General features: G+C 44.1%; 3 protein-coding genes and 1 long non-coding RNA gene across 4 annotated transcripts in view; 1 reads left to right on the top strand and 3 right to left on the bottom strand.

Annotated features, from left to right (window-relative positions):
• The window catches only part of arap3 (ArfGAP with RhoGAP domain, ankyrin repeat and PH domain 3), a 40,489-nt gene extending 37,838 nt beyond the window's left edge, over positions 1–2,651 (bottom strand). Inside the window, exon 1 of the mRNA XM_085183392.1 lies at positions 2,479–2,651. The gene's annotated coding sequence lies outside the window, so the exon portion shown is untranslated. The remainder of the gene's footprint in view (positions 1–2,478) is intronic.
• Positions 1–14,140, top strand: part of polr2b (RNA polymerase II subunit B) — a 221,312-nt gene extending 207,172 nt beyond the window's left edge. Inside the window, exon 25 of the transcript XR_014877734.1 lies at positions 14,027–14,140. The gene's annotated coding sequence lies outside the window, so the exon portion shown is untranslated. The remainder of the gene's footprint in view (positions 1–14,026) is intronic.
• LOC146523766 (uncharacterized) lies at positions 3,698–5,461 on the bottom strand. The gene is made up of 3 exons (XR_014877778.1): positions 5,046–5,461; positions 4,661–4,743; positions 3,698–4,030 (listed from the first exon to the last, which is right to left on the bottom strand). It is a non-coding gene; the product is annotated as an uncharacterized LOC146523766 (long non-coding RNA).
• Positions 9,656–23,561, bottom strand: stard15 (StAR-related lipid transfer (START) domain containing 15). Its single transcript, XM_085183578.1, has 6 exons — positions 23,288–23,561; positions 13,835–13,982; positions 11,875–11,978; positions 11,424–11,541; positions 11,023–11,075; positions 9,656–10,632 (listed from the first exon to the last, which is right to left on the bottom strand). Exons 1-6 carry the CDS (start codon positions 23,432–23,434, stop codon positions 10,417–10,419), a joined length of 786 nt encoding a protein of 261 aa, XP_085039704.1. The 5' UTR covers positions 23,435–23,561; the 3' UTR covers positions 9,656–10,416.
• Between the last annotated feature and the right edge of the window lie 544 nt (positions 23,562–24,105).

Below are 24,105 nucleotides of genomic sequence, written 5' to 3'. Positions count from 1 at the left end.
AATCTACAGGTTCTCTGTGAGTCTACAGGTTCTCTCTGCAGGTTCTCTCTGCCCTAGAGGTTCTCTCTGCAGGTTCTCTCTGCCCCTACAGGTTCTCTCTGCCCCTACAGGTTCTCTCTGATTCTACAGGTTCTCTGTGAGTTCACAGGTTCTCTCTGCAGGTTCTCTGTGAGTCTACAGGTTCTCTCTGCGGGTTGTCTCTGGCCCTGCAGGTTCTCTTTGCAGGTTCTCTCTGAGTCTACAGGTTCTCTCTGGTCCTGCAGGTTCTCTCTGCAGGTTCTCTCTGGGTCTACAGGTTCTCTCTGCAGGTTCTCTCTGGTCCTGCAGGTTCTCTGTGAGCCTGCAGGTTTGTGCTTCCTGCAGATATGTCGGACCGAGGCGTTGCTCTGTAATGAGGAGGAGCAGCAGAGAGGAAGGCTGGGAGAGTGAGGGTGGGCGAGTGAGGCAGTATAATAACAGTGAGCCTCTATTGTGTGAAACAGAGGGCTGATTGTTCCTGAGCTGTGACTGGAACCACACACTGACGCGCACTGGGAACACTGGGAACACTGGGAACACTGGGTTATTATTGATTCTACACCTCTATAGATTTCCTCTGAGCTCTAAAGTCTGATTAATTCTTTATTTAAATAAAAGAAAACTGGTCAGCTGAGCAGTGAATGTCGTGATGCATTCAGTTTTACCTGCTGAGGTTTAAAAAGCCCTCTGCACACAGAGCGACCTCCTGTTTTACTGAGCGTGTGCAGAAACACACGCTTCTCTTACACTAAAAAACTATTTTACAGCTTCCCTGGAAATCAAAGCGAGCCATCAGGAGGTGATCAGATAAACAGGAGTTTCACAGTTCGAGCTTCTCAGGATAAATACATCACATGATCACAGAAAGGCAAAACTGAGCCAAATCTGAAATCCCCATTTAACCACAAACTCCACATGCAGGAGATCGCAAACGTGCAGGATCACAGCAGAGCTCAGTGAGCGAGTCTATGAAGACAGATGTCTGACTTTAAGAACTCAACCAGGAGCAGCCCTTCAGACCAACCGGCGGAGCAACATGTTCTCAGGGCAGAGCGGCGTGTTCAGGTGGAGCACAGGATTTATCCAGGTGTGTTTTACAGACAGGCTGATGTGAACCTGAACTCTGACCTGGAGCATCATCACTGACTGGGCTGGATTAACAGTTAAAGTTTGTGGTGTACATCGTGTGAGGCTGCAGGTAACTATTAAAGCCCAAGGAACGCACATGACTACCTGTGGGCACCAGGTGGGACATTCACAGATGGCTCTAAAATCAGGAAACCTGCTTTCCTCAGTGGAAAACAAAGATTATTCTCTGACACTGATGGCTGTCTGGGGAACTGGGCTCCACCGACCTCTGACCCTGTTGTGTGTCACGTTCAGCATCATTCTGCCCCTGAACCCGTCTCAGGGCCCTGAAACAGTGAGGCGAACGAGGAGACGCTTCACTCTGACCAGAGACCTGAGGTACGAATCAGCACAGAGCCAAAGATAACGTTCCAGTCTGAGGTCAGAGGTCAGATATAATCCCACAGGGTGATGATTTTACAAATATTCACACACAGAATTACGAAGCAGAGACATGCTGAGCAATAACCGGACAATAAAACACAAAAACATCCAATCAGAGGCCATGACATGTTGATAAACAGGATGTTACATCACAGGGAGTTTTCCCTTCCTGTTCTGTTCTTCTCAACACAAACACACACACACGGTGCTGTTCTGTGACTAACACCTCAAACACTCGGCTGTAGAAATTAATCCTTTCATTGATTATCAGCTGATCAACTGAAATAAAAGACAGGAAAAGGAAGTGATGAATGACCAGCTGATGATGTCATGATGAAGTTGCTCAGAGGACAAGATCAGCTGTGATCATGATGTCAGCATTCACGATGTTGTCCTGCAGCCAGTGAAGGCAGAGACGGACTCCAACAACCCAGCACACACCCTAAAACCAGAACTAGAACCCTGAAACCAGATCATGCACCAAATACACCAGCATCACCTTAAAACCAGAACCAGGACCCTGAAACCAGAGCCAGGACCATAAAACCAGGACCAGGATAGCAAACCTAGACCTTCAAAACCTCAGAGATCCACTAACATCAGAAGCTCGAGTCAAATCAAATCAAATCACTTTTATTTTCACATCACATGTGCAGGTACGCTGGTAAGGTACATGCGAGTGAAATTCTTGTGTGCGAGCTTCACAGCAACAGAGGTGTGTAAAAATACAATAACATAAGAGAAGTCCTGCTGTCCCTCACACTAATTTACTCTGACTCCAGTCTGTATCCCCTCAGACCCCTTGTGTGAATCCAGACCCTCAGAGACTCGAACCTGTGGCGGGGTCGGACCCGCGGACTGTGTGCGGCTCCGCAGCAGGAGAAGCCGCTTCCTGCGGGACTCTGAGAGACTGTTTAAGTAAAGTCTGAAGGACTGGGAGCGCCTTACCTCCGTACCCGGTCTCTCTGCGCTCCGGTTCTGCCTGCCTCCTGCTCCGTGCTCCGGTCTCTGTGCTCGGTTCAGTCCGGTAAGCAGTGCGCGCGGCTCTCAGTGCGCCGGGAGGACAAACTCTGAGCAGCTACGGTAAGCTACACGCGACCACTGCGGGCACAACCTCTGCTCACTTTCACAATAAAAGTCCCAAGGAAATACAGCTTCCGGTCAGACTGTGTCTCCAGATCCACTTGCTGGCATTGATCCCTAAGTTCTCCAGATCATCAGTAAAGGTTCATGTTCATGTCTTCGTTCTTTTTAAACGTGCTTTAAGACGTTTGCATTAAAAACCGGAGCAAAGTACAGCTGTTCTCACCTGCTCTGTTTAAACCTGTTATTATTATTATCATTATTATTCTGATTGTTTCTTATTATTAATTTCTTTATTTCTTAAAAATCGTTTAAATGTTCACTAATACATATAAAAAAAGACAACAAATGTAGTCAGGAACAATGCACATATTCATATAGTTATGTATTGCAAGAAGGTCAACTCTCAGTTCTCTCCAGCGCAGCTTTGATTTATGATCATCAGGAAAATGATTAAACTGCACATGCTCAGTTCATTCCACTTCTGATCATACAGAATTAACATGTTCGTGCTTCTGTAATGTAAAAGAAAACTGTGATATCATCTTTATGCATTTGTGATTTAACAAAAAGCTCCTAAAATATAAAGAAGATGTTAAAACTGTAAAATGAAGTTAATCTGGAGTTTTATCACGGGTGACCCCTTCACGCTGGCCTTGGGCTTCAGTCGCTCAACAGCCTTTCTGCTATTTAACTGTAAAACGTGAGATGAGCAGGTAAATAAACCACTTGCATTAATTAGGTTTCACGGTTGCTCTGTGGGTTTCATGGCTTCATGTACACTCATCCTCTAGGTAAGTCAGTCACTTCACAACATGAGGGAGTTGTCCCGTGGGCGCTCAGAGGTCCTCGTGGACACTGTGTCCTGTCCTCTCAGCACTAAGGAGCTGGACAGCGGTGGAGTTTCCTCCTTGCTGCCCAAACAACAATCTGAGCAGAGCAGACAGGAAACAGGAAGTGCCTGAGACAATACAGCGCTGAGAGGATCCGGAGCCCAGCTGCATTTTTCTGCCTCTAAAGGAGGATGCAATCCTCATGAAGCTTTCCTCATCAAGGCAGGAAGAGCGCGCTCAGCAGCACTCACCCAAAACCCCACAGGAGGTCACCGGGCTGCACACGCCCTCTGACAGCAGGAGACCACACATACGCACAGACACAGTGTAAGGAAGAGGACTCCCTTACTACATTTATTTATATTATCTGTATAGCACTTCAGAGCACACCTTTCACTTTATTAAAAGCACATTTTCAAGCACTTTATTTAGCATTGCACTTTAAGCATGGATTTGCACAGTAAAACATTTGCACACAAGAAGTTTAATTATTTATTGACTATTTGTTGGGAATTTTAAAATCAGTTGGTAGGCTTGTTTCAGATCATGCACAGCTGCTCCTCATCAAGGAATGTGGTGGCTGTCTGTCAGGAGAGAAGAAAAGTGACTGAGATTGAGATTAAGGTTTACCAGTAAGGGAAACTAATGCAAATGTGTGTGTGTGAAATCTAGGAATAAAAGTGGTGCAAATAAGTGTTTGTACGATAATGATTACTCCCCTTTCTTGCCTGTGTCCTCTTCAAGGTGTTTGAGCAAATGTTTCCCTGGGGGTCCAGACACCATTTAAAGGTTCTGGGAGAGACCATGGGTTAAGAGAGTGTGGTGAATCTTTTTGTGCTTGGGTTTCTGGGTTTTTATAATATTGGGTTTGGTGTAAAATTAAAGTGTGAAATATTTATTAATATAAAAATGTGAAATGTATTTATTTATTCAAACTGGTATATTGTATACTGTGGTGGAAGGTTGGGATTTAAGAATTTACCTGAGAGTGGAAGAATGGTTTAGTCTGTGATAGCTGAACATATTTAAGGCTGCCGGTTGTCATTAGAGGGTTAATTGTGCTGTGAAGAAGCTCGATTAGTGAATTGTTGTAAGGAGAGCTGTATGGCAAATAAATACTTTCTGTTCCACTACACTTGCCTCACTGTGTTTCCAGCCGCTACGGGCCGCCCTGTTACACACACACACGCACACACACACAGCTCCTGGGTTACCTCTATCGCCCCCAGCAGGCTTCGTGAATCAGAAGACGCTTCATCTTTGCCACGCCCACCAGGTTGGACTGATCTGCGACCCGCTAGAGAGAGGATGACGGACTGATTCAAATCACAAAGGTCGAAGGTCACCGCTGAATCAGTACTGTACCACTGTAAGCTGAACATGTGCCACCTCCTGCAGTAACTTTAACTGTGATATTTTTAAAATCCCCACTGTGATCAGCCTCAGGTCGTCTCACCTGTCTCCTAGTGTGTTCTGCAGGGTTAACTCTACACCACATAAAAGGATTTAAACACACTGATTCTGAACAGGAAGTTGTTCAGGTGGAGGCACTGCTTCACCTGAGCAGGGTTCCAGGTGAGCTGAGTCTTCATAACGTACCTGTAAATGTGACGGCAGGAAAGAGGTGTGTCCCTCTAGGGTCACCTGGATGAAGTGTGGGAGTTGAGCCTAGACCGAAGGAGGATGAGGAGCTGTCCAGCTTCATTCCACCTGTTTGCACCAAAGACGAGCTGCAGAGACGCCTCAGGCAGTGACTGTCTGTGGATTTGTGTCTGTGCCTCACTCACACACCTTAATGGGAAGCAGCTGGGCCAGAGATTTGGGCACACACTCTGCAGCTCAGACTGAGTCCACTCGGGGGCGCTGCAGCCTCACGCAGACAGAAGAAAACTGACACGGTTTCTTCCCTCTGTGCTGAGATTACCGAAGGGAAGTGTGAGGTTCGGACTTGGTGTTTCCTGCTCTGAACACAGTCTTTGGTTTTCTGGATGATCGGAGGTAAGCGGACACTTTCAGCTTCCTGCAGACCAAGGTTATTATCGTTAACGAAAACTAACGAAATAACAAAAACTAGAAGTGAAAAAACATTTTCGTTAACGGAAATAAAAATAAAAACAAAAAAAGGAAAACTAACTAAAACTATAATGAGTGTTCACAAAACTAACTAAAATTAACTGAATTTATAGCAAAAATGTGTTTAGTTTTCGTTGATGTGTGCGTGTCATACAAGAGTCAAGGGTGAAAATGAAGTTTAGTTTCCAGATTTTTTTTCTTGCTGTGTCTCATTATGCCAGCAGGTGGCAGCACGTTATTCGAGTCGTCTGTGTTGCTACTCCATCCACGCGCAGAATCATGTCAGGAAAAGTCGGTAGAAAGCGCCAGAGTCCAATTTGGGATTACTTTGAATATGACTGTGTTTTGGATAAAGCAAGTGTCTTGTAGTGGAAAGAGACAAATTATGAGGGACATTTCTAAAGGGAAAAAAAATCCCACAAACCTTAAAGTGCACTTGAAAAGCTCACACAAGAAGGCTAACCTAGCTTACCTTGAGAAGGTAAGGGAGCACACTCAACCCTCATCCCCAGAAAACAGAAGCTAACCCCAGGCAAGGCAGCGTGATGCATCCCGAGACAACAGGACGGGGATATCTACACAACTGTGTGAGTCAATTACCTTCAAAAAGTTTATCAATTCACTTGAACCACAATTACGAACACCCGGTGCTGCAAGAGTTAATAGTCTCATTGGGGCCAAGATATACGTTTTATAGTTGCCTGGTATCAATGGTTGTTCATCTGCCTTTATTTATTTATTTAAAGAACCCATAGGTGGGAATGTGAGTTGTCTGTCTCTGCGTGTTAGCCCTGCGACAGACAGGCGACCTGTGCAGGGTATGGTAGCTGGAATAGCAACTCCGACACACCTCTCATCTGTGCAGAACTGCGCTGAACACGTTCCCAACCGGATGTACAGATATCGAGGTGCATCATGGGTAACGTAGTCTAAAACAGTTACAGTGAACAAGCGGACTTTTAACAGCAACATACCCAAGGATAAGCAGAAGAGAATGACTGATATGATGAAACTGGGATTTTGTTACACTTAATTATTGCAAACACAACTAAAACTATAACTGAAACTAATCAAAACTAAACTGAAACTAAGGATTTTCAAAAAATAAAAACTAAACTAAACTAGCAAACAATTGGTAAAAACTAATTAAAACTGATATAAAATTGAAAATCTGAAGTCAAAACTAAATAAAAATAAAAACTAATGAAAATTGCAAAACTATTAAAACCCTGCTGCAGACTCACTAACAAAAACCCAAACATGAGGTCTGACACAGACAGAAAGAGGCAGCTTGTTGTTGTCCTCGTCCTCACATCTTTAATTAATGGAATAAACACAGGGATCAGAGATTATTTTTTTACATTTATAGTATATTCCAGGATGTAGGCACCCCTGCACAGAAACCCAGGGTACTTTGAGATGAACTCATTTCCCTTTTCCTTGGAAAACGCCATGAAGTGAAGGAAATGTGTGGAGGACTTGGAGACTTAGGAAGCGAGGTGCTTGGTGCTGAGAAACTCTGGACTGCTAACACTGGACCCAGATGGAGATGAGCTTCATGCAGGTCAAATAAATGAGAAGGTCCAGAGTTTTAACGATGGAGGGACAGTCAGAACCAGGTGTGCAGCACAAGGCTCTGAGTCCTGGACAGGTGCAGCCACTGTGGGCTCCCGTCCTTTACTGATCAACACAGTGATCTGCAGCAGTCACTAGGGAGCTGATGATGAGCTGATTATGTGCCATATTTAAGAAAAACCTTTGACACACCCACAATTCTGCTGTTTAAACCTGCTCACATTGTTGTCTCTAGTTCATGTTAAAATCTACATTATTTTTATTTTGTCATTTTTGTTTCAGTGAGTAAAATTCTCCTGGTATGAAAAATATATCCAACACGCTCTGTCCTCGCCTCATCCTCATCGCCCTCAGGGAAACCTTCTTCCTGTTAACCTGCTCACCACCTCAGACGAGCGCTGAGGCCTGTCAAACCAGGTCATTACGTACACCAGAATAACTATAAATGATATTTAATAATTGTCAAGTTATTTTATGGAGGTCCACAGGGCCTCGAACTGTCTCACACTGGCTGCAGAATTTAGGGTAGAAGTAAGTTATATTTTTAACCTCTGAGATCTCTGTAATATGGATTTCTGCACCTGTTCTCCCTTTGCTGAACGGAGGTAGTCTTTCACATGTTAACGACTGCAGGCCAAAAAGCTTATTAGTGAACATCTAAAACATGTTTTGGATGAAAACTCTTTCCCAACATCAGTCAGAAAACACAGTCCAATAATTCCTGCTGTCAAGGTGGTGAACGACATTATTGATGCAAAAAACACCAAGCTGCTCTTCTTCTTGATTGGTTGAAGGTTTCAGACCATATTACTTTTGGTAAGCAGACTGAACGACATGAATTGGCAGCCATTCTGCTGGGTCTCCCAGTATCCATAGGAGTTTCCCAGGCTCCAGACTGGTGGTCAGAACTTCTGCTCAGAGTTTTTCATTCAAATCTCACAGTGAAAGTTTCCAGATTTAAACTTAAAGTTTCTTTTTTAGGAACAAATCTTGTTTCTGTCTCCAGGTGAGGAAACCTGATTTAAAAAACAAAAAAACAACTTCATTGGATTACAGTGATCTACTCGTTATGAGCCCGTCTGGCCAGCAGCTGAAGAGGTTGGATACATCTGTAATTGTGCTTTACATGTTTTATTACTGACTGTGGACATCACGCACATCACTGTTCTCTGTAGACTCAGACTTTCCCATTGGTTGACCTTTACCTGAATAAGGATTATAATAATAAAATTATTATTTTATTATTACTGTGTCCAAACCTATTTTTGTGTCATTTTAAAAAGCAGTTTCATCAGTCTGAAACGCAGGAGCTCTGGACTAAACCATTTATCATTTGTAGGGGTGAACAAGGCATCATAAAACTTGAACCACCCACCTTATTCATTTTGTAACAAAACGTTTATTGCAAGCTTACGTGGGCTAGCGTCCCTGTTTCTCCCTCCGACTCTGAGCCTTCACACAACTTTCATTTTTTGAATGTTTTACAGATGACGTGATGGATGTCCTACACCTGAGGATTTCTGCTATAATCATCTCATTAAGTGTTTCAAACCTCATCGATTGTCTGAATCGTTCCAGCTGCAGAGTTTTTTTGGGGGTTTGCACGACAGTATTAACACCACCTGATGCTATATGCTAACTCTATTTTTTCCACTCTAGAAGATTCCTGGCGGTTGTGGCGATTGTGGCTCAAGAGTTGGCAGTTCATCTGGTAATTGGAAGGTTGCCGGTTCGAGCCCCACGTTGGACAGTCTCAGTCGTTGTGTCCTTGGGCAAGACACTTCACCTACCGCCTACTGGTGTTGGCCAGAGGGGCCGATGGTGCAATATGGCAGCCTCGCTTCTGTCAGTCTGCCCCAGGGCAGCTGTGGCTACAACTGTAGCTGCCTCCACTAGTGTGTGAATGTGAGAGCGAATGAATAGTGTAGCACTTTGAGGGTCTCGAAAAGCGCTATATAAATGCAATCCATTATTATTATTATTATTATTTTTGTTGCCGTGATAACAAAAACCAACAACAGCATGATTTGAAAGAGCACCGAGACAAAGAAAGCTTAAATCACGCAGAAAGGTGAGAGGTGTGCTGGTGGCTCAGGGTGTCGTGTTGAGGAGAGCCAGGATGAAGGGCGAAGCTTTGACTGGTCGATCGGCATTCTAGTCAGTTTTTATAAGTGACTGAAAGAATGTGGTTGCGCTTTCCCCCGGTCATATCTGGATTTTCCCCTTTCACATGGGTGAGGAGCTCCATGACGGATCGATGGCGCTTACTGGTCAACGCCCTGTAGAGGTTTTCTGGCCTCTGTGAGGAGAACCCTAACTAACTGATGAGGTAATTTATGTTATGTGGGAATGCCTTGGGATTGGCAGAGGTTTCTGGAACTGCCTCTGCGACCCGACACTAGGGAAAGAAAAAAAAAAGGCTGGTTGCAACTTTTCCATCAACTGCCATTGTAAGAACATAGAAATTTGTAAAGATGGACTTGCAGTGAGCTGAAATATGTTCGCTCATCATCTGTTGACATAGATCATGTGATCACACTGACTCACACACTGCAGAGCTGATTTAATGTGGTTTTATTGCTCAGGTTAAACATCCAGGAAAACAAATCTGAGAACCTGCAGAAGATTCATGTGGCTTCTGTCCCACACAGATTACAGACTTTAAATATTTAGCACAGAGCCCCGACAAAATCAACACATCATTACTATTATTATTTACACTCTGAACATCCACCAGGACACAGCGACCGTCTCAGAACTGTGGTTATAGTTTGTTTTCATCATGTGGGTAAAAAAGTAACCAGAGCTTTCACCTTTCTGATCAATTCTTACAGAAATCGCACAGTTGTTCTGTTAGAAACTCTATGAGTGGGGTAAAGATTTAGAAATCCACACCCACCTGAACCAAACCCCTACCCGACCAGGAAGTGGATGTTGTTAGGAGGCTAACACTGATTGTCATTAGCTTCTAAACAGACTGCAGGAAGTAGATTCACAGACGAGTTTCTGCTGCACGCTCTTTGTCTCACTGCAACACAAATACAATTCAAGGAAAGATTAGATGAAACTCCAGCCACCTTCAACGTGAGCAGAGACCATCTCGGAACACCTGGAAACAGCTGTGAGGGCGGTCTCATGTTTGTAGCTGCCATGAAACCGATTCTGTCCGATTACTGTGAGCTGACAGAAGGTTTTCAGAAAGTTGTGAAAAGGTTTGTGAGATCCAGCAAAGCGAGCGCAGCTGCATTCAGAAAGGTGTCCAGCATGAGTTTACCTGATCAAACAAACCAACAAACAGTAAACCAGACAGAGTCCGCCATCTTTACGGCTCCTCGTCGTCACTCTGCTGCGTCTTCTCCTCGCTCAAGCCGCTCTCATCGATGTTCTCCAGAGAGTCAGCTCGCTGCACCGTCAGCTCTGACACGCTGATGCACGGCAGCGTGTTCTGCTCTGGGAACATCCATGGCTTCAGGCCCGGGTTGTGTTTCCTCTTCCACTCCGGGTACTTTACAGAAGCCTTGTAGATCTTCCTCATAGCCTAAGAGGACCAAAATGAGATGGGACAGATACACAGTCAGATGGGTCAGAGACACAGTCTGACCTCTGCTCACGCTGATGGGACAGAGACACAGTCAGATCTGATGGGACACAGACAGTCAGGTCAGATGGGACACAGACAGTCAGGTCAGATGGGACAGAGACACAGTTTAATGGTTCAGAGACAGTCTGATGGGTCAGAGACACAGCCTGATGGGACAGAGACAGTCTGATGGGTCAGAGACACAGCCTGATGGGACAGAGACAGTCTGATGGGTCAGAGACACAGTCTGACCTCTGCTCACGCTGATGGGACAAAGACACAGTCTGATGGGACAGAGACAGTCTGATGGGACAGAGACACATTTAGATGGGAATAGAGGTCATTTACCTTTGGAGCTACAAACTGGGACACCCTGTTCACCACCCACTTTGGTAAAGAACCTGCAGACAGAGACAAGGGTGCCGAGGGTCAGGCTGAGTCAGTTCAGTTTAAACATGAAGCACAGATTGAGTTTACAGAGAGAACATTTGTACATCACACACACACACACACACAGGCTATGCACCACTGACTGTCATCAGTTCTTTTGTTGGATGAAGAAGTTTGTGGATCTTTGACCTACATCTGTCTTGGAATAACCTCAAACCACAGAATCCAGTAAATGGCGTTTCTGCCGCAGGGTCAGATCAAGATCTTCTGACGTTTCTCTCAGAGCGATAATTTTGGTGTACTTGGCCAGTAGAAGAGGTACTGTATTTAGTACTTCTTCCACTAGCCACAGGTCTCACCTCTGGGGTCCACCTGAGTCAGGTAGTAGAGGGTGGAACTGGTGGCTCCGTTGGACTGGATCAGGTACCCCGTGAGCAGAGAGACGGCTCGGACGTAGTCCTTCTTTGGAGGATATTTCTGAGGTGGACAAAGGAGCAGTGAGTGATCGACTGCACTGTCCACTTGGCAGATATAACTTCACACATCACACCTCAGTGTGCATCTGTATACTGATGATACTGTGCTCTATTCTGTGGAGTGGTATTTACAATTAAAACTTTCACCTACTGATCTGAAGTCTGTGATTAATTGTGCAACCATGAATCTGCTGGGGTCTGACTGGGTCCTAGTGATAAAGCTCCCCTATGGAGTCTGCTCTTCTAATAAAATGTTTTTGTGTCTTTATGTTCCATATGTCACTAAATGAGTATAAAACCCACCAAGTCACAGTCAGAGCAGTGAAATACTGACCGGGTGTTTGACCGAGTAGTTGATGATCATGTAGTCGTTGCCGAGTGGAAGCCAAGATCTCATCGTCACAAAGTCTCTGTTTTTCAGCGGGCTCGGGCATTTCCCTTCAAACAGAACACAAACACATCCACAAAGGTTCAGACAGAATCAGATATTTGGCAACTAAAAACCAGCTAAGCCTTTTGGACCAGCACAGACTCTGGTTCAACCTAACCTCAGTTTGATCTGAATTAAGAAACAGAAAGTTAGAGGCCATCCAGGTCCTTTAGACCCGAGTCTATTAGATAGATAGGATACAAACCACTGCAGCGCAGTACCTGTAATACCTACAGCATGTTCTAATCGCTCTATTAGGATATTATGGTCGACAGTATCAAACGCTGCACTGAGGTCTAGCACTGCTATGCAGATGATACCCAGCTCTATCTGTCCATGAAGCCAGATAACACACGGCAATTAGTTAAACTGCAGGAATGTCTTAATCTCCTAAGACCCAAACTCTTCCACAGCATGCATTTTTTATTTCTCTTCGATATTTGGGCATATTGGGACCTGATGAATGTAAAAACAAAGAATTGCCTGATTTTTTTTTTTTTTACCTGATTTTTGTTTCTGACAAAAATGAGATCCACATGAGGATATTCATTTAAAATTTCAATAGAACAGTGGCAGTGTGTCCTCATAAGTGGATATCAGGCCCATGTAGAGCAAAATTTTGTATTTCGGTCTAGACAACCCAAAATGTGATGTCCACATATGTGGACGCCAAGTCCTAGAGGGTTAAAGACATAAAGACCTGGATGGCCGCTAACTTTCTGCTTCTTAATTCAGATCAAACTGAGGTTATTGTACTCGGCCCTGAAAATGTTAGAAATATGGTATCTAACCAGATTCTTACTCTGGATGGCATTACCTTGGCCTCCAGTAACACTGGGAGGAACCTTGGAGTCATTTTTGACCAGGATATGTCCTTCAACGCACATATTAAACAAATATGTAAGACTGCTTTCTCTCATTTGTGCAACATCTCTAAAGTTAGAAATATCCTGTCTCAGAGTGACGCTGAAAAACTAGTTCATGCATTTATTACTTCCAGGCTGGACGACTGTAATTCATTATTATCAGGAAGTCCTAAAAACTCCCTGAAAAGCCTGACAGATACCGTCTCTACTTTTAAGATTAGGCTTCAAACTTTCCTTAGTTATGCTGCAACAGGTGTAGGCTGCTGGGGGATTCCCACGATGCACTGCGTGTTTCCTCTTCACTCACTATGTGTTAACAGTCCTCTCTGCGCTGAATCATACCTGTTATTAACCTCTGTCTCTCTTCCACAGCATGTCTTTATCCTGTCTTCCTTCTCTCACCCCAACCAATCACAGCAGAAGGCCCTGCCCCTCCCTGAGCCTGGTTCTGCCGCAGGTTTCTTCCTGTTAAAAGGGAGTTTTAACAGGAAGTGCTTGCTCATAGGGGGTCATATGATTGTTGGGTTTTTCTCTGTATGTATTATTGTAGGGTCTACCTTACAATATAAAGCAACTTGAGGCGACTGTTGTTGTGATTTGGTGCTATATAAATAAAATTTCATTGAAATTGAATCAAATCTTTATTATTATTTATGTATTTATTTATCAGCAGCCACGGCGTAGCCACAGCGGGCTGGGGTGACATGCCACAGGCTTTGCCGGGAGCCGGCTGAGCCCAGGCCCAGAGGCCCGAGATCACCCCCATCCCCCCCCCGGAAAAGGCCCAAAGTATCTTTTATACCTGTCATTTGAGTGTCATGTTAAACCACATCACTGGGTCTCCCTAATTCCACAACATCGATTGCTACTTCCTCTTTTTCCCTTAGGTCTTTGTCCACCATTCACCTTATTGTTCCCTCTGCCTGTCTCACCATTCTGGTGCTGTGCTGAGGTGTTTTATGGCATGTATTACATCACCGCTCAGTAAAGGAACTAACAGGAGTAATATCCCACGTCTGCGTTGACCGTCAGCCTGCCGATGTCATACGTATCGATCATGTTGGTGTCCCACTTCTTCCGGTAGCTGGTGTCATGGAGGACGTCGTACAATGTCTCTGCTGTCACATCCTTACAGACTATCCTCATCTGAGGCACAGAAAGAGAGAGGGAGAGAGTCAGGCAGAGGTTAGGACTAGAGATGGACCGATCCGATATTACGTATCGGTATTGGTCCGATACTGACCCAAATTACTGGATCGGATATCGGTGAGAAATAAAAAATGTAATCCGATCCATTAGATATCAAAAAACCACCTCACAAAACTTGCTACACGGCGTAACTCGGCTCATAACCGTAGCACTTGCAGCAATATGCATCATGTGATAGAGAGGCTGTGTGTATTTGTAGCCTTGCTAGCAAACCAGCATTTCATCTCCGAGGAAGTTATCCCAGAGAGAAGTAAAGAAAGTGTGTAAGTTCATCTCTGAATGTCTGTAAAGCATTCCCATGTTAAGCTTAACAACAGATATTAGGAGCGACTGCCTCTCTCTCTCTCTCTCTCTCTCTCCTGTTGCTACTTCAATCGTGAAACTGCTTAATGATAATGCTAATGCTTAGCTGATCGGCTTTTCTGTCGCGAGTCCGTCTCTCTTCTTAGTTTTTGGCCCACTTCTCACCAGAAAGAGGAAACAGACGGCTGAACAACAGCAGCACTATTAAGCTTGATAAGCTGTTGTTAGAATTTATTTAATATTACTTTGTACACCAGGATCCTTTTCTACGCAACTGACGGCTGGTAACTGTGCAGGGGCGGATCTAGCAAAGTTTAGCCAGGGGGGCCTGATAGGGCATGAACAGGGAAAAGGGGGCACAAAGACATACTTTTCTTTCTTATTCTCATTTAAAATGTCTAGCTTTTAATAAATAATTATCTGACTCTTACACCCAAAGTTTTAATCTGATGTAAAATCTAGGTGGAGGGTGGTTTGTTTGTTTTTTGCTGGGAGTTTGCAACCCTATTAGTTAGGTTGCTTAATATTTCTGCTAAGTACTCTTTAAAATACCAGAATTGGAAGGATTGAGTAGGTTTAAGTTTATTAGATTGATCAGTGTTGCTGAACTATGAAATATTTTGGGCGCAGTGTATTTTTTTACATACAGGTATAACAGAATAGCTTTAGTGTTGTTATTTATTTAAACTTGAGTATAAACTTATACAAAATGCAGCAAGATATTAAAAAAACGTTTTATTGATTAAAAAACACACTATATCGGATTCGTATCGGTATTGGCAGATATCCAAATTTATGATATCGGTATCGGTATCGGACATAAAAAAGTGGTATCGTGCCATCTCTAGTTAGGACCGATCACGCTCAACTCTAACCACCAGTTTCCATGCTGGTGTACTGTGACATTTAGGTGTGCCATGGGATTTTATTACTTGAACTCTGCAACTGCATGAAATGTTAGAAACATACATGTGTTTGGATTGTAGGAGGAATTACTAAAAAAAAAAAGAAAAAAAGAAAAAAAGAAAAAAAGAGTTTTTTTAGTATCATTGCTTGGAAACAGTAATCTGTCCTTGACCAACCAGACTTATTAACCTGGTTAGTAAGATTTCAGGGAGGTCTCAGGTCCAGTTTCTGGACAGGTGCTGAGGAAGGAAACGTCTGTCATATCTGAGAGGATGGTCTGAACATCCTCTCTTCAGGTCGTTGGTATAAAGTGCCTGCAGTGACGAGACCACAGAGTGTCTTTTATACCTGCTGCTGATATGATGGTTATTAAAGCTAACCTATAAGTGTTGTTTTGCCATCACTATTGCACTTTGTTGCTGATAAAACTTGGGCTGTTTTTTGATTTTTAAATGTTTGTGTTGTTTGATGTGTGGACATGCTGCAAATCCGTTTCCCATTGGGGACAATAAAGTTACCAATTTGTAGTCTGACAAACTGTCTTAAGACAATTGGCAAATTTTCTGCAGCTTAATGCAGACGAGACTGTTTCATTAAGCCCCAAATTAGACAACATCCTGGTTCTTTCTCATTGATGGTGAAAGATGCTGTTCAAAATCTTGATTTTTGATCTTTGACTTTTGATGCTCACACGAAGTCTGTGACCCACTCTTGCTTTTCCACTTAAGAAATATCACTAAACTCAGAACTGCTGTCTCCATAGGTGAATTAGAGAGGCTTGTTCATGCCTTCATCTCCTCCCGATTAAAATATTTTGATGCTCCTTTCTCCCGTCTGTCAAAGACTTCTATAAATTACCTTCAAGCCGTTGAAAATGCTGCAGTAACACTTTTAAATCACTCAGAAATTCTCACTTCATTGTTAGTCTTTGCACTGGTTTCCAGTTTGGTTCGGATACCAGTTTAAACTCTTACTTTGACTGCCTTACAAGGAGAGAGCCCAACTTATATCATCCTTATAAGATCCTTAGATCTACAGATCGTGGTCTTCTGGTAATTCCACGGAGCTGTTTGAAAACTAGAGGGGATCATGCTGTCTAAATCTCAGCTCCAAAACTGTGGAACAGTTCATCTCCCCCTCTGTGCACCAGTGGTTCTGTGGCTGAAAACATCTATTCAGGCACACATTAATAATGAAACTTATCTTGTGTAATATGTTGTTATTTTTAATATCCCTGAAAAACACTTTGTAATAGATTCTTGTCTTAAAAAGTACACACACACACACACACACACACACACACACATTTAAATAACTAAGATTTTATATTTTATGATTTCAGTTTCACAGTGACACAACTGCAGTGTTGGGGCGGTGCAAGAGAAACCCTTCAGTTTCTTTTGCGGTTTATGTGACGTCACAGTTTTCTGGTTCTGGCTGATAATAGTTTGATTCCTGTGTTTTCTGAATAAAAGAACCAGCGGCTTCCATTCAGTTTTATTCAAATGGCGCCAAATCACAACAGTACTGTGTGCTGTAAGGCCAACACCTTACAATAATCCGCCTCATTCAGAGCTCTCGTGTGGTTTCCTGTTGGGTCTTTTTTGGATAAACCAAAGTGACCTGTTAGCAGAGGAGACACCTGATCAGTTGTTGCTCAGAGGCACCTCAGCAGCTAACCTGAGCAGCTTCACTTTCTCTGCTCTGACCTTATCAGGTGTTCTCAGGTTTCAGTGCTTTAGCATCCGGTTTTATCTCTTTGAACTCATCCAGGCTCAGACCATCTTCAAACTCAGAGATCAGTCATCCTAAAGGGAGCTCCACAAGGATCCGTCTCAGGTCCTCTGCTCTTTTATAGTTAGACCTTTAACATCTGCTCCATTTCTACTGTGATGACACAAAAGATCATCTTCAGCTTCCTTATTTCAGCAGCTTCACCAACTCAGACCGAGGTTTCTAACAAAGCTCAGCTCAGGTTTGAAGATTTCATCGTTCCCACAAAATCTCCAAACAAACTAATCACGTGTTCTTATCTAACACAGTTGACCAATATTATCAGCCCAAGACTTTATTCCTTGCACAGGGACAGAAACTTCATCTGTTAGTGAGGATAATCCCTGATAATCTGAAGGTTGTGATTGGCTCCGATTTTCTGTAATAACCAGACTGCAGTCGTCTCCATTCTCCTCCATGAGGTTACCTGCTGTATTGAGTTTTTAAGTCCACCAGGGTCATATTTGCAGTTCTGGTGTTTTGTTGGACCTGATGAGTTTCTGCATCACGTGTGAGGCAAACAGAGCTACAAGAGATCACCAGCTAATTCAGATCAGCTCCTCTGTCTGCCTGAAACAAACTGAGCCATCTGACCATTAATCAGACAACCACCGCCTGCTCCTGTGAATGATTATGTGGAGCAGGTTATTATTAACATGGAGCTGACTGTTCATGTGGACCACAGGAAGTTTCTCTGTACCATTTCCAGCTCTGCTGCTTTGGTCACTGTTTACATCGTTGTTGCAGTGCAGCCTGAACGATGACAAACCAAAATGTTCATGTAAAATATTCTCAGCCAGGAAACATCAGACTGTAATTTCCCCTTGTAGGCATGGAGAGATCTGAGCTCCAGATTTCCACCTGTCAGAGTTTCACAGGGGTCATGTGAGATGGTTTGTTACTGTATGACGTCACTTTTTTCCACTGCTGTAATCGTGCTGGAGCGGCGGTCATTGATATGGTGATGGCGAGCGCTGTAAACTCTCCGTGTAACTCAATCAGCGAGACTCCGCTCGCCGTTAATCATTCATAAAGTCCCGAGCGCCGAGGCATTGTGTCTGTCACTCAGTCCGTCTCTCCTGCAGGAAACCTTTCAGCTCACTCAGGAGCTGAGCCAGGGTCTGTAGTTCTACTCACTGCCTTGCTTCACAGCACGTTGGAGATGACGAGCAGAGGTTCGTTTACTTCGGATAAAATAAAGACACCACAATTACAAAGACCTACAAGCTCCCCCCGAGGGAGTATCACCCCCCCCAACCCCCACATAGATGGGCTTCTGCAGGTCAGACGTGAGGAAGCGGCCCGTGTTTTTGACTGGGCCATGCAGAAAGCTTACATGGAACCATTAACCAGTAACCAGTAAACATGTCCGTGTTTGAATCCACATGTGCTAGGAAGACGAATCAGACTGCAGGACAATGTTTTTAATCTCGGTTTTGTGGTTTTCACATGACGGGAAGCTGTGACTGAGATAAATCAGCAGGTGATCATGTGACCTGTTTGGTCGCTGGCTCCATCAGCAGCTCTGAATTAGTCATGAGGCAGAAGAAGAAGAAGAAGAAGAAGAAATGCCTCGCTGCTTTCCAAAGAGTTTATGAATTATTTACACACAGGAATCATCATCATCACCTCACCATCACCTCTGTGTACTTAGAACAGAGACACTCCTCCTCGCACTCACACTTCCTCCCGTCTGCTAAGAGACTTTCTGTGATTGGTCTTGGGTCACCAGAGAAAAGACGTGAGAGAGAATCACCCAAAGAAGTCCCTTGAATTCACCAAATACCAGCTAAGCGTGTCATCTCGCTGATGTCTTGACTCAGATGCCAGAGGACACCTTTGGTGTAAACAAGACACCAGCGGCTCTAACAAAACACACCAATTACCTGGCCAGGCAAGACTCAGAACTGGAGTTACAGCCAACGACCAATGACTGCGTCACATTTTAACCACAAGCAAACTTTAAAATGTCTTCAGCTCAGTGAGGTCCATTAACAAGAACTTTCCATCTTCTTCCACTTATCCAGGTCATGGCCAGGCTGGAGCCTATCACAGAGGTGGGAAACACCTGGATGGGTTGGCAGCTCATCACAGGGCTAACCCAGAGAGAAAGACAACGGTCACACTCACATTCACTAGTAGGTCTACTTAACTAACTTAGAGTCACCAGGTAACTTCACATGAATGTATTTGGAGTGAGCCTTAATGCTGAATGCTCACTTCACTTCCTCCTGAGGTGTGGAAATGCTGGTGTGTACATCCACCTGCACAACACCTGGCTCATTTATCACCATCCATAAGTGTCCTGCAGATTCGCTACAACACTTCCAGCAGCTGAACACGAAACAACAAGACTGTATGCATATTCATCAGATTTACTCTAATTTTTAAGTTACAAGAACATTTTTTATTAAATAACCTTTGTATGTTTTGTGTTCTAATGTACAGCCACATGTATTGTTTAACCACAGCCAGTCACAGTGCAATGGTAGGGATGGACAAGAGGAGTGAGATGACTGTAAGTACTACAGGAAGGAATGATGGTGGATTCAGAAAACTGAAACAATGAAAGAGGTTATAAATAGAATAAAATGGTGCAAATCTAAGAAGCTTTTGATCAAGAAATACACTTAACTGTTACAGATATTAATTTGATCGAGACTAGATGGCCCGACCAAGTGATATACGCAGCCTGCAGGGCTCGCAAAATCGCTAGCCCGACGTCCCGGAGCTAGCGATTTTTCCAGTCGGGCTACCAAAACCCATCTCTGCCCTGCCTGTTGGGCTATCGTAGGAAGGAAAAATATATGTCAATGCTTTTGCATTCTTTCGGAAATGTAGCTGGGTAATTATGTCATTGGCATCGGTGAGCCACTGTCAATATGTGACATATTGAAATCGCGTTTGAATTTGCGCTTGTTTTTTGCTTTCACTTTGCAATCGCGCGAACTGTGTATAGAGAGCGACAGTACTGATTGGTGAGTGACGATAATTTGCGCACCAATTCCTCTGACATCGTCTTATCAATCGTTAGCTTACTATGCAAACATGACAAGTGAAATCTCCCGCAGCAAGCTTAAACATGTGAGAGGTTGATCGCGCAGAGAATCGCTGAGCGTTATGCGAGTGTCTGTGTAAAAGCAGCAGGATATATATTTTAGTTCTGCTGAGCCAAATAAGACAGGTCAGGGTGAAGAAGTGACCACAAAACGTAAAAGTTATGACAAATCAGACTATAAGGCAAAAAGAAAGTGCAGCTTTATGGTTTCATGGACAAAAGAATTTCTGTGGCTGCAATATGACGAGCTAAATAACCAGGGGTGCACATAAGTGGTCCGCAGGTGTGCATTCGCTGTCAAAATAAAAAACGCGCACAAGATAAGAAGTTGCAACGCGTGTTTGCGTACATAAGATTTTCTGGAGGAGGACAGACATTTGTTTAGAACTCTTAAAGATGTCGAAGAAGCTCCTTTAAGCAATTACTGTGATGTTCCTCCACCTCCAAAGAAATGTCAGAAGGAGTCCGAACCACAAATGAAGCACGTATTCTCGGAAAAGGGGTTGCAGGAGGTGAGCTGGCTTCAAACAAATGATGAATGCACAGAGATGTGGTGCAGAATGTGCCGTGAAACTCTAGCGGACAAAAACAGTGCCTTTTATATGGACGCAAACGCGCGTTGCAACTTCTTATCTGGTGCGCCTCTTTTATTTTGACAGCGAATGCGCACCTGCGGACCACTTATGTGCACCCGTGTAAATAACATAATGTTCTGCCGGTTGTGTTGTTGGCTTTCCCTTGATTTCTGAGTCGACAAGCGCCTTTGTTACTGGGACCAGTCATTTTAAGAAAGGCCCCCATTAGAACCCATGAGAAATGCAAGAAATGCATTATTGCTCAGTCTGCAATATCTTTCCCAGAACAAACACCAATTGCAAACAACATACTAAAAATAAACCTGAAAATCAGTTTAAAACAGCGTACTATGTTGCAAAGAGTGAACTACCACTGGCAAAATTTAGTAGTCTTTGCAAACTTCAAAAAGCAAATGGCCTAGATGTTGGTTCCACTTGCCTCTTACCCGTGACTTCAGTGGAAATGTCAGATTCAGGATCTGACACATACTGATTCATGTCCTACACAGTTCTTACAAGTTCATAGAAATTTCTGTTCAATTAGAACCAAGTATTTGAGTTGATGATTGTAATTTTTATACAATGTTGTAATTTGTTTTTCAACAATTTTTTGATTAATGTTTTGTTTCCTTTACAATATTATACTTTAATGTATAATATTGTAAAGGAAACAAAACATCAATCAAAAAATTGTTCTCTTTTTTTTTATATTCGGGCTACTTAAGTTTATTTTGGGCTACCAAAAACTGAAGAGTCCCTGCCTGAAGGGCTACCAGGGATTTTGAAATTTTGCGAGCCCTGCAGCCTTTAACACCTATTGTGGCAGAGTACTTAATCACAGGACAATACCGGCTCAGGTTATTGAGATCATTCAGGACTTCTGGGAGGTATGTTATAACACTTCAAAAGAGAACTTGATAAGTGCACACAGCCCAAAATAATCAGTGTCCCCATTGGGTGCTGGCGTATGTATAACTGGGGGTGATTTCAGATTAGATCACAAGATGGACTGCTCAACAGGTAAAGAGTAGCAGGTGACCAAGTGCCACATGGCTGAGAGCGGCTGGCCCGGGTTCCAGTGTGATGCACGGCCTTTTGCTGCTGTCATCTCTGTTCAAGGAGGTAATTTGGGTAATACTTTTCTCAAGTGGACCAAAATCGTATCCAGTGACCCACCCGTCAGGGGTGCCCTCTTTCACCTGTTTGCCCTTGTTCTCAGGAAGAATCTCCTTCTCCAGCAAGCTAGCCGACTTTCCCTCTGCAGAAATCCTCAAATTTAGAGTCGCTCTGACTGAAGCCGAGACCTTTGGTTTCACTCGTCACTGTCCCCATGCTGCATTAGCTGCTCCAGCCTGAGGTAGGGATTCAAATCTTCAGTGGGTCGCTCTAACATCAGAGTTCTGTACCACCCACCCTCACACTGACTGAGCAAAGCTTTAACCTCCTTCACACTTTTCGCCTTTAACTTCATGGAAAATATTCTTTGTGTATTTGAAAATGAACCTTCAGGTGTGACTGCATCCATCAGAGTGATCCAGCTGCACACCATGGATCTGGATTCAAAACCGATTCAGTCATCCTTTATTCATATAGCACCAAATCACAGCAACAGTTGCCCAGAGAAGCTTCATGTTGTAAAAAAAGGTTACTCCGAGGATCGAAAGAGCCTATTAGAAACTGTAAAAATACTTAAACATGAACAAACGCTCGAGTTTGGAGTCTTAAAGCACCAAACAAAACTGCACACACTCCATAAAGTGAATGTAGGCAGTCTGGGGGCCCACTGCGGCGTCCAGGACCCAGAGTACTGTGATCCGCCCCTGTCCTCACATCAAACAGTGGCTCCCAAGATCTGATTGGTCGTCAATAAGCTGAAACTGGCTGAGCAGGTTCGGGAGGAGAGCTGGTTAAATGTTTGCAGAGCTGCTGAGGTACCTGCCTCCAGGTACAGGTGACATCTGTCAGGTGGGCAACATCACACATGAACTGTAACAGGAGTTCTGATGTTAACCCTTCTGTTACCCACAATGCACCTGGACCTCTGACAGCTGGCACTTTGATGAGGCTGACGCCCTGTGACAGGTGTAGATTTCACCTGTTTGTACCAAAGTAACACAGATTCACAGGTTGCACCACTTCCAGGAACTTTCAGGTGTTTACACTGAGCAACTTCCTGTTTCCACCTTAAAGATAAATCAGTAAAAGTCATCAATCGATTGATCAGTGATCAGATTTCACCGATCATTCGATTGATTGATGGATGTGTTTCTGTGTTTACAGTCCAAGTACCTCATTTACTCCAATAGCTTCAGCATCAAATCTTTGTGAATCACCATGGTGACCTCAAAACTCCAAAATAAAACAACCAATCAAACTTTCTGAAGAGATGATGACACATGATCAAACCCTGTAGTTAATGACTAACCAACTAACCAACCCACCGACTAACTGACCGTCTGTGCTAGCCCGTGCAGTTCTCAGAGGAAACTTTCACCATAATATAAGTTTCCAGAGTAACTCTGGGATGAAGTAATGGAGTAAATGTACTCAGTTACTTTGAGTATTGCTTTTATTGTGTAGGAGCGCGGTCTTTTCGCAGTAAAAGCGTCAGCGGTGACACGGCTCACCTTGAGCTTCTGCACCGTGCTGCTGTCCTCCTCGCGCCCCCACACCGTCACCCCTCCCTTGCTGTAGCGGCTGGTCCAGCCCTCCGTGCTCAGGCACTGCTCTCTGAACGAACAGAAGTCCGAGTCGTCCGGGATTTGCACCGGCATCTCCGATCAGCTGCCCACCGACCTTTGCACCTCACTGCGCCTGCGCGCCGCCCTCACACCACTAACAGGTAGCTGCTGTCCCGGCGGGGGGATGTGAGCGGCAGCGGCTGATGATGCCGCTTTTATCTGCCCCAGCACACAGATAGGACGGAGAGCAAGAGGTCCCACTCTGCTGCTCAAACACCACAATACCCACAAGGCTCGGCGAGGGCGGGGCCTATTGAGCACCTGCTGGACAGGTGAAGCCACAGTTGAAGTAGTCCAGGTGGAAGGTTCATCAATGAGATGGAGGACAGAAACACCAACAGGAGATGCACAAATACGACTTTTACACGGACACAAAGACACAGAGAAGCTATAAACCAACAAAAAGAGGTAAACACACAAACACGCTGTGTTTACCTTAACCTTACCTTAACCTTAACAATGGTAACTAAGATGTGATTGGCCTGCGAGGAGCTGCAGGAATCAGAGCGGAGGGAGTCATCTGTCTTCGCGCATCACCTTTGAGGCCCTGCAGCGTGCTGCCTTCATGTTCCTTTGGAAATGTGAGCTTCCCCGGCCGCAGAGAGCTACCTGAATCTCTCTCATCTGAGCTCCGCTCATTCGTTTAGATTAAAAACACAAGTCAGCGTTCCGCCTGTCACCTGGTACAGCAGATAGACAGTGAG

Source organism: Neolamprologus multifasciatus, chromosome 2, assembly GCF_963576455.1.
Source record: "Neolamprologus multifasciatus chromosome 2, fNeoMul1.2, whole genome shotgun sequence".
NCBI classification, from domain to species: Eukaryota; Metazoa; Chordata; class Actinopteri; order Cichliformes; family Cichlidae; genus Neolamprologus; species Neolamprologus multifasciatus.
The sequence above is the reverse complement of the archived record's forward strand: the minus strand, read 5'-3'. Positions and strand labels throughout refer to the sequence as shown.